At 43.7% G+C, this 15,596-nt stretch overlaps 1 protein-coding gene across 5 annotated transcripts in view; it reads right to left on the reverse strand.

Annotated features, from left to right (window-relative positions):
- Positions 1-15,596, reverse strand: part of PMFBP1 (polyamine modulated factor 1 binding protein 1) — a 50,474-nt gene that overhangs the window by 3,934 nt on the left and 30,944 nt on the right. For 4 of the 5 annotated variants that reach the window (XM_025426701.3, XM_025426702.3, XM_025426699.3 and 1 more), the window contains exons 10-19: positions 14,049-14,289; positions 11,658-11,847; positions 11,346-11,499; positions 10,382-10,549; positions 9,979-10,116; positions 4,780-4,944; positions 4,098-4,265; positions 3,619-3,786; positions 2,692-2,795; positions 2,100-2,174 (exon numbers count right to left, since the gene is read on the reverse strand). In XM_025426701.3, the coding sequence (XP_025282486.1) occupies positions 2,100-2,174; positions 2,692-2,795; positions 3,619-3,786; positions 4,098-4,265; positions 4,780-4,944; positions 9,979-10,116; positions 10,382-10,549; positions 11,346-11,499; positions 11,658-11,847; positions 14,049-14,289 (1,571 nt within the window). The remainder of the gene's footprint in view (positions 1-2,099; positions 2,175-2,691; positions 2,796-3,618; positions 3,787-4,097; positions 4,266-4,779; positions 4,945-9,978; positions 10,117-10,381; positions 10,550-11,345; positions 11,500-11,657; positions 11,848-14,048; positions 14,290-15,596) is intronic. The other variant, XM_025426700.3, reaches the window with a different exon arrangement.

Consider the following 15,596-nt stretch of genomic DNA (forward strand, 5'->3'; position numbering starts at 1 on the left):
CTTCCGTACTTCATATAAAGCTCCAGTTTGACAAATGACAGAAATTTGATTTGAAGAGCTGGAAGGCTGTCTGTCATGAATGATCCCACATGCTTGGGCTGTCCAGGCTGTGCCTGGGGAACACTCTCATCCATTTCTGGTGTCAAAGCCCAACTTATTTCCCCTTCCTTTGCTGGAAGGTTGAGAGCACAGGGGATCTCATCAGCTCTGTTGAGAGCTTGGGCAAGTAATGTGTCCCCATTTATGGATGAAGAAATGACAGTGATGTAGGTGAGGTGAAAGAACTTAGCCTACCTCCTGTGGCTCCAGTACTGGTCGTATTTCTCCAAATCAATGTTGAGGGCAATGCGTGACAGTGGGCTCTGGAACCAGACTCCCCAAGTTGGAATTCTGGCTTTGCCATTTACTATTTATGAGGCCATGGGCAAGTTATTTAGCCTCTGGGTTCCTCTTTTTCTTTATCCATAAATGGGGATTTTAGTGTTACTGAACTCATGAGTTCTTATAAAGATTAAACAATACATATAAAGCCCTTAGAATAGTGCCTTGCACAGGTAACTGATAAATATTATTTGTGTTATTATTATTATTAATAGATTTTTGGGGGGATGCCTGGGTGGCTCAGCAGTTGAGCATCTGCCTTTGGCTCAGGTTGTGGTCCCAGGGTCCTGGGATCGAGTCCTGCATCAGGCTCCTCACATGGAGCCTGCTTCTCCCTCTGCCTGTGTCTCTGTCTCTCTCTGTGTGTCTCTCATGAATAAATAAATAAAATCTTTAAAAAAATAGATGGGTTTTCTTCAAATAGGTTCAAACTCAAGAATGAGTTCTTTGTGAAACAGAACTTCTTGGAACCTGGCTTAGTATAAGAAATGCTCTGTTACTTTTAGATTTTTACCATTTCTCTTCTAGTTAATCCCTTTCAGAAAGTGCCTTTGTTCTAGTGAAAAATTTCATGGTCTTTTATAGAGAGAAATCAAAGACTTCATCCTCAACTTCTCTGGGCCTATGCTTTGCCCTCTTGCTCTCTATGAGCCTGGCTGGTGTTGAAGGCACCCTAGAAACCCTTCATGTCATCGCTACACTCCATATGCCACTGGGCCTGGAGGTGGAGTCCTGGCCATGCCCTCATTCCCTGGGTCTCTGTCATTCTCTATGGTCCACTCCTGTCAGAATTCCCAATGCCTTCAACATCCTGTATATTCTATCCAAGGCTTTCAGTTCCTTGACTTCTGTATTCCAATCATCCTCTCCTATCCTTAAAATCAGCCACCATCCTATGGTCACAGCTCAGAACAGAGCTGTCCAACTGGGCCTAATGAATGGGTTCTAGATGTGCTGAGATGTGGATGCTCTCAGGTCTTGGGGCAGCCACTGGCTGGCCAACTTTGTCACAAATAATTCATCCCAAATTCTTCCACTGTGCCAAGCAAATGTGGTTCTTTTTTAAGTGTTCCCTGACAAAGGATTGGGAACCACTGCCCTAGAGCTTGTCATTATCTGTGACTATACCATCTCTGAAATCTTGGTTGTAGACATCCATACTTTCATCTGTTCCCAAACTTCCCACACTCTTCCCACACCACACTCTGCTAACCCAGCTTTGACCACAAGGATGAAGCAAGGCCACAGGGGAGGGTGGAGCAACAAGTAGAAGGAACTTAGGTCCCCAATGACCATGTGAGACAGAGGAACCCTACCAACCTAGACCATTCACCTCCTAGGGATGTTCCTTCCAGTTCTATGTTCCTTCATTTGGAGGTCTCTTTGTTATAGCAGCTTAGCCTCTACCTTGCCTTTCAATTTCTGTTGCCTTCTTAGCATTTTTGACCTCTGAGAATCACAGCAGGTGACAGTGGGAAGTGGCAGAGAGACTAGTAACCCCTTTCTGTATTGTTGGTGAGGGAACAATGGCCCAATGAGTTGAGGTGATGTGTCCAAGGTCACATAGATGCAGATTCACAACCCAGAATGTTTCCATAGTCCCAGCCCTTTCCTGAGGTCAGATGCATGTATATCTAATGATAAAGCCAGCCCTCGCTCATGGCTGACCCTTCCCCTAAGGGCCTAAGCAGCAGCCTGGGGGGTGTGGGATGACTTACTCCTTTTCACCAGTCAGCTTGGCAATATATTTGACCTGCTCACGGAGCTTGTTTCCTAGTTTCTCATTGGCGATCCTGTAATAAAATCCATAAGAGAAAGTTCCCAGACCCCCATGAGGAAGAGCATGAGCTGGCTGGCTGGGAGGCTGGTGTTTTCAGCAAGGCATCTGCTGAGCCCTAGGCCCCAGCTCATCACCCACTCCCTAGAGCTAGATCCTCCCTAGCACCTGGCAAATGAGGGAACCCTCCACTCTCAACTACTATGCAAAATCATTATAATATCAGGTGAGTTCAAGGGATCCAGGCAGGGAAGCCAGATTCCAGGTTGGGAAGAGGAAATCTGACCTACAGCAAAGCATCCCTTTGATCTCGGAGCCACTCTGTTTCTAAGTCAGCAGGTCTTCCTGATTCTGCCTAAAGAGTTGAGGCCCCTCCGTCTTATTCTCAGCTCTTGAATGTGGGGTGACAGTGGATTCATTTCCCTAGAGGGCAGTGTGTATGTGTGTGTGTGTGTGTGTGTGTGAGACACTATTCTTTAGCACATGTGCAGTTTCTCAGCTCAGCCCAGGCCTCGGAACCCTGCCTTACTTACTTTTGCTCTTTTGCCCATTGCTCCATGTTGGACATAATCTGATCATTCTCTCGGCGTATCCTACAGCTCTCTTTAGGCGCAGACCGCTGGGGCAGGCAACAAGGCTTTGGTACAAGAAGAAAATGAGATGGTTAGAGGTGGGAGAGCATAGGCCTGTCACCTCCCTATTCCAAAATCAGGCCTCTTCTCTCTTCCTGGAAGAAGAAACATTGGTTCTGCTGTCCAACCCCTAGGCCAGAGTTGGAACTGCCACAGCAGGATCTCCACCACCAGCAGTGCGTGCACACAAAGGTGACATCTCTGAGCAGGGCACTGTTTATTGTAGAGACAAAGTAGTTGCGTATACTTACAATGATGATTTTTGGGCAAAGGTACTAAGACAGCATGTTTTGCAAAAGCGGTATGTTAAATCCGTTTTTTAACAGATGGAAGGAAAAATATCTTGAGGAATGGATGCCTTTTGTTTTTTCCTAATTCAAGCAAAGTCCTTGTGGCTACACCGAGATACTCTGTAGCCTCCTGCCAATGGACTTCACTGCTCTGGGACTGGGGCATAAGGTGTGCCCAAAGATCTCTTAGCAGAGTCTACTGTAGGGAAGTGAAAATTTTTAGGGTAGGCTCTGGAGGAGGACTGCTCAGGGGGTTAATCCAGGTCAGGGGCAACTGGTATACCTGACAGGGCACTGGAATAGGCTTTTGTTCTCATTATCTCTATCAATGAAGGCACAGGAAGACAACTGGGTTGAGGCAACTGCTGTGGGCCTTAGAGCACCCAGACCCTATTTGTACTGAATAGAGTGGGCTGGGGATGTCCTTTCCTTGCTCTTAGGCATCCCCACCTCCACCAAAGGCAGTCTAGAATCCAGGGGGGCGTGGACATGCTGGGAGGGCCTGGGAGGGAGTGACCGGAAGCTGAGGAGTGCCCACCTCCTTCTCATCTGCCAGGAGGTTGTCTTTCAGGGCGGTCATTTCCTCCTGGAAGGCCCGGAGCTGCTCCTCTTTAGCTGCCAGCATCTTGAGGTCGCTCTGGTGCTGCTTCTGCCACTGCAGCACTTGGTTGCTCATCTCCTCCAGCTTCTTGTCGAAGGCGTGCACCTGCTCAGGGGTGCAAAGTAAGTGAGGAGGGGACCCCGGCTGCCCGACCACCCTGAGCCCAGACTACCCATGATAGGGCAGGAGGGCGCTTTCTCGGCTTTAGGAGACTCCTTATGGGGCACTTTACTTCCAGTACCAGCAGAGGGCACCCCTGCTCTGATCGTTGCCGCCTCTGCTTGAAGGTCCCTGAACAGCAAGCGCAGGGAACCCGTTAGCCAAAGGGAATGGCTCTGTGCTAAAGAGCTGGGGGCAAGAGGAGAGTTTGGGGACCTGGAACAGGAAGGCATTCCGAGCTCCTGGCTGCTTCTCACCTCTAGCTCGCTCTGCTGTTGGAAGCCCTGCAGTTTTTTTAATTCCATGTTGAGCTTTTTCATCCTCTCCTCGTAAGCAATGATTTCATCTTCCAGCTGAACTTTCCTCTCTTGAGCCTGTGCCAAGCTTCGGTGCAGACTCTTGGTCTCTGAGGTCGTATGATTGAGCTTCCATAAAGACAAAGGGGATGAGAATGGCTGTCACAGTTCTTTGGCCCATTCTGTTGAGTGCCAAATGGGGCAGGGTTCCAGTGTCTCCCCATCCTCTGCTCAGGGTGGCACAGACACCTGGTCACTTGCCTAGTGTCCCAGAGAGGGGTGGGAAGTGACAGTGGTTGATTTTCTACATCCTCCTTCCCCTACCTTGTTTCCTTTTTTTCCAGTTCTCTGAACTGATCAGCTAGGCATGATCGGCACTAGGTTTTGGGAAAACTTTGTCCCTGGTTACCTGTCGGTAGACTCATTGGATTTGGCCTCCATCTTTGCTTTCCTGTTCTCCTCAAAAAAGAAGTCTCACCAAGAGGAGGCAGGCCTTCTCTGGAAGGAAATTCTAGCTCATGCAAGAGTTTGCAGATGGTCCTGGTGACAGCCAGTTGTGCAGAGGATTGACTCTTACACTTCCCATGATACTTTGACGTTTCTTTACCCTAAAGAGCCCTGGAGATGAGAGGGTATGGCTTACCTTCTCAAGAGTTTGTGTCAGGTCATCTTGGCAGGCGGCTGACTTCCGGGACAACTCCTCATAGGCTTCTTTACTGACCATGGTCTGGATATATTGCTTCTCCTTCTGCACAGCCTTGTCCAGCTGGATCTGTAGACTCTCTAAGGCTTCCTTCTGAAGGACTAGCTTTTGGAGGGGGAAAATCACTGTAAGAGGCATCCTCTATGTCTACAGGAAATGGATAAGAGCCGGGCTCTGTTCTCTCTGCACTAACATGCAGAACAGTCTGTGTAAGGCCCATACCCTCCCCTCACTGTTATAAAAAGAACAGCTGCCCTTTCCAGGCTCTTCTGCACCTCTTGCCCCACAGTTCCCCTTCTAAGTTAGCAGGTCCCCCCGCCACATACAAGGAATATTGGCAGTCCTGGGCCATGATGTATGGAGTACATGAATAATCCCTTTCACAGACTCTATAGCCTTTAATAAAGATCTGGAGCTCAATTCTAGGTTAGGAACCATGTTATAGCATTTTGTTTGTGTGTTTTATGTCTCCTTAATTCCCTACATAATCCATTAGACTTGATGTACCATGAAAGCAGGACTGTGTATGCTTCCTTCACTGCTGTATCTCCACTGCCTATAGCTCAGAGCATGGCACATAACATGCTCAATAAATACTAAATAATTTTTTTGACTGAATGAAATGTTTTATATGGCAGTATTTGGAATTAGGGATGTAGTGAACATGTAGTTCTGGTAGAAGCGTGTTTAAAAATTGAAGTCTGTGTCTTAAACTTAGTAATGAGTATTTATACTGTAGTTAAAAAGAATTGAGATCTGGATTAGAGGTCGTGTTCTGTCATTTACTTAATCTCTCTGAGCCTCAGTTTCCTCTCCTGCAAACCAGTTACTTTCAAGAATTTATAGAGTTTTGGTGAAGATCAAATGAGATTATACAGGTAAAAAGGGCTTAATAGTGTGTAAACTGCTTTATAGCTATGAATATGATCATGGACATGCTAAGTAACGAAACATGTTATTAAATACTTTTAAATATAGGGCAGAGATCTACTTCCAAGTCAGGAAGCAGGAGGAAGACCTTAGAAATTCACATGCCCAACTTCTGTTCTTTGGTATTTTATCTTTGATATTTTAGTATACCTTCATCCTCTATGTGACCACATCCACAGAAACACACTCCACTGGGTTTTCTTCAGTAACTGCTCCATGCTTGAAGTTTATTATTTTTTCAGTTGGAATTTTGAGTATTTTCAACTTTAGGAATTGGTGAGATGAGAAGTGTTAAATTGTACTTCTGACCCTGTATTTACATGTCCTGGGAATGAAACTATTCCTGAAGATTAAATAATTTGGTCTTCTGGAAAAAGAACATCTTTTTCGGGGACTTCTGAAAACGTGGAGTCAACTGGGTCTGCCCAGTAAGCCTGGTGAATCAGTGAAGAAATGGCAATTCACTGTAAGTACTTGATAATTGGTGGTCAAATCAGGAAATGTCAGAGGAAGGATAACAAAAAGAAGGGTGGTGACATAAGTCACAATGATGCTAGCAGCTAAAACAGAAGCTTAATTAATTCATTGGTTTTGTATTATTTATATGTAATAAATATATGTTAGTTATTATTTGTATTATATATTTATTGCTTTTATTTTTAAAAATTTACCAGCAAAAGATGGGTTTATTTGGGTATGAAAAAGAATTACAATCTGGGACAAAGAAGCTGTGGCAAAACCATAGGCAAGTCTGGGAAACAAAGGAGAGGTGCGTTTTTTTTTTAAGGAGAAAAGGGGTACATTGAGAAAGCTGTTATAAACTAAAAGCCCATTGGCTTTAGTTTAATAAAGTTCAGAGAGTTTATTTTAAATTTCTCTAACATCAGTGGTTTAGCTTGGAGAAGGATAATGGAAACCTATATACAGATATATGTAAATCATACAATAAAATAAATTTTTTAAAAATATTATTTATTTATTTATTCATAGAGATGCAGAGAGAGAGAGAGAGAGGCAGAGACACAAGCAGAGGGAGAAGCAGGCTCCCTGCAGAGAGCCGGATGCGGGACTCGATCCCGGGTCTCCAGGATCACGCCCTGGGCTGCAGGCGGCGCTAAACCGCTGCGCCACCGGGGCTGCCCGACAATAAAATAATTTTAATAAAAGTTTTCATAAAGATATAATCTCTCCCTTGCAAAGGCAATAGGCCTAACAGTATTATAGGTGAGTTTCACTAAGTCATCTTTGATTCCTTGCTTCCTCTCACATTCATTCCATCATTAGTCTTGTCAATTCTGCTGCCAAAACACATCATGAATTTGCTAACTTCTGTCTTCACTGATGCCAGTCTAGTTTGAATGGCAACAGCCTTCTAACTGGATCTCTCACTTCCATACCTTCCCCTCTTTGCAATCCATTTCCATACATTAGTCAGAATTATATTTTGAAAACTTGGATCAAATCATCTCTCCTGCCCCTTTAAGGAAATTTCATCAGTGTCTTTTCATTGCTCTTAGAATAAAACCCCAAATTGCTTAACAGAGGCCACAATGTCCACCCCTACCTATCTTACTACTCTCATCCTATACCAGTATCCTCTTTGATTACTACACTCCAGTCAAACTGGCCTTATTTTATTTCCTAGAACATTCCAAGTATTGTATTAAAAGAGTAATACATGACACACAGCATTCATACTGGGAATGTAAGAATGAGCCAAAATTAGGATCAATTAGTTAATTTTAATCACCACATTACAAAGAACATCATACTAAAACAGATGGATTCCATTAATGTTAAAAGCAAGAAAAAGATGCTACTCTTGAACACAAAACTGTAGGTACTGTCTAATGCAATAGGCAAAATAAAATAAAATAAGAATAAATATTAGAGGTTTAGTGAATTTTTGTTGCTTGCAAATGATCTAATCATCCACCTAGAAAATCCATGAGAAGCAACTGAAAAACTACTGTTTATAAGTGAGTTCAGTAAGAAGTCCAAATACAGAATAAATATGTAAAATAAATTAGCTTTCTAATTTATTAATTAGAAAATTAATTGTTTTTAGTAATTAATCATAAAACATAGTGGAAAAATGTCCTAGAATCAAAGAGGAAAAAAAAAACTCAAGATCTATTGTTTTCACATGGTAACTTTAAAAATTGAGATAGTGGAGTATTGGCGAAAGAAAATACACTTTAGGGGGAGATCCCTGGGTGGCTCAGTGGTTTAGCACCTGCCTTCGGCCCAGGGTGTGATCCTGGAGACCTGGAATCAAGTACCACATCAGGTTCCCTGCATGGAGCCTGCTTCTCCCTCTGCCTATGTCTCTGCCTCTCTTTCTCTCTGTGTCTCTCATGAATAAATAAATAAAATCTTAAAAAAAAAAAAGAAAATACACTTTAGAATGCAAAACTAAGCCTCTTTCTTTTTTTAAAAGATTTTATTTATTTATTCATGAGAGACACACAGAGAGAGGCAGAGACACAGGCAGAGGGAGAAGCAAGCTCTATGCAGGGAGCCCAACATGGGACTTGATTCAGGACTCCAGGATCACACGCTGGGCCAAAGGCAGGCGCTAAACCACTGAGCCACCCAGGGCTGCCCATTAAGCCTCTTTCTAACGATTGTTTCAGCTAATAATACTGCTACTATATATGAGGTATGCTTTTAAAAAGTTGAACAGGCATACACACACACACACACACAAACCCTCTAGTGTCCTGATTTCCATCAAAGGAATTCTGAAATTAATCCTTTACTTCCACATTTACATGGCCATCTTTCTTTTGGCAAACATGATAATAGGCCAATATTAAGTAATTAGGTAATATCTCTTATATTCAGGGAGATTCCCTGGGGATCTCAGGGACTCAGAGCTCAACTTTGGACCGCAGCAAAGGAGAGATTTTTATCTCTGGAGTACAAAACTCTAGAAATACTAGTTTCTGTGCTGTCTAATATGGTAGCCACTAGCCGCACAAGCCTATTTACATTTAAATAAAACTAAAAATTAGCTAATATTAAAATTTAAAATTCAGTTCCTAAGTCATACTAAGCCATATTCCAAGCACTCAACAGCCACATATGATAGTAGATATAGTATCTTAGAAAGGTCTAATACAGAACTTTCCCATCATCACAGAAAATTCCATTGGGCAGTGCTGTTCTTATACTTTGTATAGTCTGTAATATTTTAAGATGAACATTTCCTCTTCTTTCTTTTTCTCCTCCTCCTCCTCTTTCTTCTTCTCCTCCTCCTTCTCCCCTCCTCTTCGTCCTCTTCCTCCTCATCCTCATCTTTTTCGTCCTCCTCCTCATCTTCATCCTACTCCTCCTTCTTTTTCTTCTTCTCCTCCTCCTCTCCCCACCTCCTCCTCCTTCTTTTTAAACATTTTTTTCTTCTTTTTAAATTATAAGGGAACCAGAGCTGCTTGGTCTTTCATTTGTACCCCAAGGGACTTACGTATCAAGATGCTATATTTGTTTCTTGCAGGAAGATGAAATATATTCAGTTTTAGGGAAAGTATTGCCATTCATGATGAAGTGGAAAGAGGTTAGGCATTAGAGCTAGATGCTCTAGGTTCAAACACTGGTCCATCTCATTGCTTATTAATCAGTTACCTTGAGCCCCAGCCTTTCTTCCCTGTAAAATGAAGATCATAGTAATCTATGTCTTGTTGGGAGTAAAGCAGATGGAAGGCATGTGAAGAATTATCTAAGTGGATAGTCAATAAATGATGACTAACTTCAAGCATAGTGCCTTGCATATATTTAGATGCCATTTACTCTTTTCTGTCAACTTTTTTTGTGTAATGATAAATAACTGTCTCCCTTTCCATCCCTTTTGTGCCTTGGCACTATTTTTGGAAGCATTCCCTAGAAAATTGCCCCACATGATGAACTCCCTCAATTCTGGTCTGAAATGTTGCTGTGGAATATTTGCTGCCAAAGCCTGTATAGTTTGGGAGCTCCAGCAGATATTAAACAAGACCTTCTACATGTGGAAGAAACATTTCTCTAGCTAAGCAAATGGGTGTGGAGGGGTTACCCCCACTTCAAAGAGAGAAGTGGAGCTTGCAGGTATCACAGGATGCACATGGGCTGGGCGTTTAGTTGGGGAGAGATAGGTGCTGATTTCAGGTCAAGGGTTATAGGGGGGTCACAGGGTTCAAGTTTCTCACTCCCTCAGAATTTCTATCAACTCACCTCATTGTTTAGCTCTTGGATGACTTGCTGGGAGGCGTTTTGTTTGCTGAGAGAGGAATCCAGTTGGGTGGAACATTGCATTAACTGTGCTTTGACATTCTCATTTTCCTCCTCCAACATCCTCAAACTTTCTTTTGTCTGCATCCCCATTAGAGAACAAAGCCCAGAAAAAAGGTGTTACCTTACACTCTCACAGAAGCCTGCTCCTCCTTCCCACACCCACAGCTCCATTCTGCAGCCTGTGGTGTCTGGGCCTTCTCTCTCCTTCTCACTTGCCTTTCTCACCTTCCCTCCCTTCTCTCCTGAGGTTCTGAGCATGGCCTCTGTATCCTGCCAGGCTCAGTGGGGCTCAAGTCTTGCCCTGGATTCATGACCCCACCTCTTCCTGGATTCTCCTTCTCACCATTTTTTCTTTCTTTTTTTCCTCCTGTTGGAATGTCTCGAGCTCTAGCTCCAGCAACTTCTCCTGTTCTTTGCTCTTTTTCAACTGTTCCCGTTTTTCCTCCAGTAATCTTGTCACCTCCTGAAGCTCTTCTGTTAGACTGGTTTTGGCAGAGGCTTGCTCCCTGTGCTGAGAAATAAAGACTGGCCTGAAAGACAGTCTTAGACTGTATATTTTTTGAAAAAACAAAACAAGGGATGCCTGGATGGCTCAGAGGTTGAGTGTCTGCCTTTGGCTCAGGGCATGATCCCAGGGTCCTAGGATTGAGTTTTACATCGGGTTCCTGGCAAGGAGCCTGCTTCTCCCTCTGCTTATGTCTCTGCCTGTCTCTCTGTGTCTCTCATGAAAAAATAAAAATAAAATTAAAAAATTAAAAAACAAAACAACCCCCCCAGGCAAAGAGAATGGCTGAGATAAATATGAGGGCAACTCCTTGGTTATTTAGCATAGATAATAAAAAAAGTTTCCCCAGATGTTCAGCAATATTTCTTTTGTTCAATTAGATATACCAACTTATTTTATTTATAGATCCTGTTCCCACAGCATCAACCTTCTCTCCTGCTTACTCACCAAATCTTTCCACTTAAAAACCTCTTTGAACAAAGTTTAAAAAGAAACTTAGAAAAGCACAGAAAAGAAAAATTCAGAGATTGAAGACTTTAAAATGACTGACAAAGATAGCTTCTGAATCCTATAAAAAAAAAAAAAACCAACATTGTCCTCTGACTGTTTTTAAGTTTAGCTGTTGAAAATGCTTATTATTGGTCATGGGAACTAGAGTTGATAGGCTGGCTTAACATTCTAACACAGATTTTAGATAATTGGTTTGAATGGATTGGTGGTGGCATCTTCCCAAATAAAGACTAATATATTTAATCTTAAGCAGAGCAGATGCTTGAGCTGGTAACCTATTTGCCCTTTATACCTGGTGTTGAAGGATTTTTAGATGCTCTAGCAGCTCATTCAGCTTCATATCCTGCTCAGCTGTTGTCTTCTGAAACTGCCTCTTTTCCTTTTCTGAAATTTCAAGCTTCCTCCGGGCCTCAGAGAGTTCTGATGTCAGCTCCTCTATCCGTTTCCTAAAGCAAATGGCAACCACAGGAATACAGATTTCAGTGTCTGTGTTGGCAGATTGTGAGCTGGCTGCATGGGGCTTGCTATCCCATTGCTGGGCAGCTGCTGCAGTGTCCAGACTGGTTCACAAGAGAGCCTCTCTCTGGAGGTGACCTGGTGGTACCTGTTGGGTGCGAGTTCCTCTCCCGCTATCAAGGAATCTTTCTGCAACTTCTGAAGTTCTCTCTGCAGTTCCTGGATGGTCTCTGTCTTCTGCTTCTCCAGGAAAGTGTAGCTTTGCAGTTTCCTCTGGGCATCCTCCAGGTTATTCTTTGCCAGAAGGATCTCTTCCTTATACTGGGCTGCTTGCTGAGCTACAGAACACATCAGACAAGCCAGGCACATGTACATGGGAGAAGGGAGTATGTATGAAGATCAGATTACTAATAAAACCAGTTAAAAAGTCTGTTCCTTCATTTTGTGACTTATTTCAATTTCCAACCTGTCCTCGTTTCTCTATCTCATTATCACTCCTAAGGAGCTCTGTTAAATTATCTGTCTTCAACTATCCCCCAGCCATGAACTGCTTCTGAACTAAAGTTAAACCAATCAATATAAATTGCTCAGTATTTCTTAGGTGACTCATCCTGTCATTAGGGACAAATCCTGACCCTAATGGAGTTTAGAGTCTAGTGAGGGAGACGTAACTGGCCCACACAACATAGAGAACACAGTAACATTAAGCATGCACTCAATGTGAACTCCTGTGAAGCAAGATCAGAGTGGGTGAGAACAGTTGGGGATGGACTTATAGAGGAACAAGGATTGCACTGGGCCTGAGAATAAGAAGAAGGAAGGGAATTCCAGATGAGGGGCTTGTTAGAAGAAACGCATGGGAAGAGAATGGAGAGGTATATAAGAAGAGGATGGGAAGAGATTGGTTTGATTGGAAAGGGAAGTGGGAAGGAGTTATGGGAGACAGCTGAGTGAGTGGTGGGAGAGAAGGCAGCTTTGGAGGATTTTGAAAGCCAGAGAGAAATGTTTAGAGTTAAGTTAGTGGGTTCCTGAGCAGAGACCTGGCATAAAGAGTATTTTAGGAAAATTAGAATGTATTAAATGGAGAAAGACTTCCTTCAATAACCTTTTAGTCCATGCCCTTGCCCCTACTGGCTATAAAGAGAGAAACATCAAATAAGTCGCTTACTGGAGTTTCTCTACACCAAATATGGTCCTATGTCCTAAAGTTTTTAGTATGGTTTCTGTTTTAAACATCAACATTGTCGGGCAGCCAGGGTGGCTCAGCAGTTTAGTGCCGCCTTCAGCTCAGGGCGTGATCCTGGAGACCCAGAATCGAGTCCTGCGTTGGGCTCCCTGTGTGGAGCCTGCTTCTCTCCCTCTGCCTGTGTCTCTGCCTCTCTCTCTGTCTGTGTCTCTCATGAATAAATAAATAAAATCTTAAAAAAAAATAAACATCAACATTGTCTCCATTTTTCAGCCGGGGATATTGGAAGAACGATGGTGTCACTACAGAAATGACCATATACCTTGGAAGAAGGAGGAGGAATTTCATTTTTTAAGCAGGGAAGAGAAAGTTCAGTTTTGGGAAGGCTGTGTCAGAAGGGAAGGTGCGTTGCCCAGGTGGAGCTACTCTCTATAGACAAGAGTGACCACAGGTGCCAAGTCAGGCCTGGGGCTCTAAGTTATGGAGTTGTCCTGAGACTGAGAATAAAGGAAAGAGGGCAGAGTTTAAGGGTGGATGATGACTACTGTTAGAGAAGGAGGGAAAAGAGGAAACAATGGTGAAATGTGTGAAAGAAGAGGGACCTATTACGTCTCCAAACCTGAGAAACAGTTGTTGAGTGTGGGAGGCCAACAGCAAACACACACACATAGAGTTAAAGGAGGGTAGGAACAGAGGCACGCTATGCACCTTCCCCCCACAAAGTGATATGTCAACCACATAACATAACATTTAACCCTTTAAAGCATTCACGTCAGTGATTTCTGGAATACTCACAAAGATGTGCAACCATCACCAGTACCTAATTTCTGATTGTTTTCATCCACCCCAAGGGAAACTCCATGCCCAGAGCAAGAAGTTATTGGTGGCCTCTGAGAAAGCAGTTTCAGCAGAGGAGCAAGGAATGACCCACAGTGCAGGCTGTACAGAGAAGAATGTATTGGGAGGCAATATAGGGGAGAGAATGTGTCTAAGCCAGGGAGGGAAGAGTAAACTGTAGGATGAAGGTCCTGGAGAAGAGGGGAGGAATGCAGTGCACAGAAGCAAAGTTTGGAGCCCTGTCCTCCTTGTGATGGGGAAAGGGGAGAACTTCATCAAAGGCTGCTGGGAAAAACGTGGGTGTGTGCGTTCAGCACTTCACCATCCCAGTTAGGGGTGAGTGCAGGAGCTCAAGAGGGCATTGTGAACCCTGTGGGATGTGCCATGAGATCACCAGAAGGTTTGGAGTAATGAGTGGGGAAAGAAGGGGGAAGTGGGCATTTAGAGAAAGGAGGGGACTGCTCTAGCCCCGATGGTTGGAAGTGTAGTGAAGACACTGTGTGCTGGGGGGCTCACCAGCCAGCTTCTGTTGCTCTTGGGTTTCTTCGAGAGAGTCCTTCAGCTTCTGGATCTCAGCTCGCAGGGTCCCACACTCTGCCCTGGACTTATCCTGCTTCAACTCCTGGATGGTGATTTCAAGTTCTGTCGTCATCCGTTGCTGCTTCTCCAACTCCATCTCCTTTTTCATGAGACTATTCTGAACCTGTGCCAATTCCTTCTCGAGCTCATGCAGCATCTCATCTTTCTCTTGGAGGAGCTGAGGAAAGCAAAGGGTGAGTGCTGATGGAGGCCTGAGCAGCGACCCAGTGAAGCCGGGTACAGATTGTCTTGAGCCCTCCCCAGTCATTTTCTCTTGCCTGGATATCAAATAGTCTCCTACCTCTGCTTCCTGCCTCAAGTCATGCTGTTCCCACTGCAGCAGCCAGAGGAAGGCTTCTGAAAGCGTAAGTCAGATCTTGTTCTGTCTCTCCTCAAAACCATCTACTGGCTCCATTTATTTAGAAAAAGGCCACAGTCCTTACAGCAATTCTTGGGATGCTCATGTTCTGGTTTGACCTCACCTCTTGCCACCCTTACCCCTTTCGGCTTCAGCTTATCTCCTAGAATATTCTTTTTGTTTGTTTGTTTGTTTGTTTTTTTTTTTTTTGTTTTTGTTTATTTATGAGAGAGAGAGAGAGAGAGAGAGACAGGCAGAGAGACACAGGTAGAGGGAGAAGCAGGCTCCATGCTGGGAGCCCGACGTGGGACTCGATCCCGGGGCTCCAGGATCGCACCTTGGGCCAAAGGCAGGCGCTAAACTGCTGAGCCACCCAGGGATCCCCTCTCCTAGAATATTCTAAGCAGACTCTCACCTGAGGGCTCTCACACTTGTTACTTCCTCAGCTTGGAATATTCTTCCTCAAGCCCTCCCATTCAGTGGCTCCTTCACTCCATTCAAATCTCTGTCCAATGCTTGGTATATCACAGGAGCTCAAAAAATACTTGTTGAATGAATGTATGAATGACTCAAAGCTGTTTACCTAGACTCCTGGCCTTTTGTTGTCATCTCTCTAGATACTTCCACTTTGACTAATGAATCCTCTCTGAATTTCAAATAGGAGATCTGAATGACCAGCTGGGATAATTTCTGCTAGATCTGATAAAAGTGTAGCTGTGCTGACTACACAAGCTTACATTGTTTTTACAACCTTTCTGTCCTTACTTCCTTTCCTAGGCTTTCCCAGGACCTTGATTTAGGTTGGCAACTACAGAACTTCTAGGGCATATTTCCATTACTATTTTTCAAATGCCTGATTTGCATATTCATAAGATTTTTATAATTTTACCGATTAAAATTCACTTGAAACTCTTAACAAGGCTACACAATATTTGAAGAATTTCTTTCAACAATTGAGCATAAACAGAAGCATAAAGGAACGATGCAAGTGTGTCCTAAAGTCTCTGCCTTGCAGGGCTGGGGAAAAACCTCGTATAAAGTCAACATCTCTGTAAGGTCCCTGGATAATGGTGTTTTATTTATTTAGTATGTGCTTTGAAAAATCCCCAAGAAGTGCTCAGGACTGT

The sequence above is a fragment of the Canis lupus genome, chromosome 5 (assembly GCF_003254725.2).
Source record: "Canis lupus dingo isolate Sandy chromosome 5, ASM325472v2, whole genome shotgun sequence".
Taxonomy (NCBI): Eukaryota; Metazoa; Chordata; class Mammalia; order Carnivora; family Canidae; genus Canis; species Canis lupus.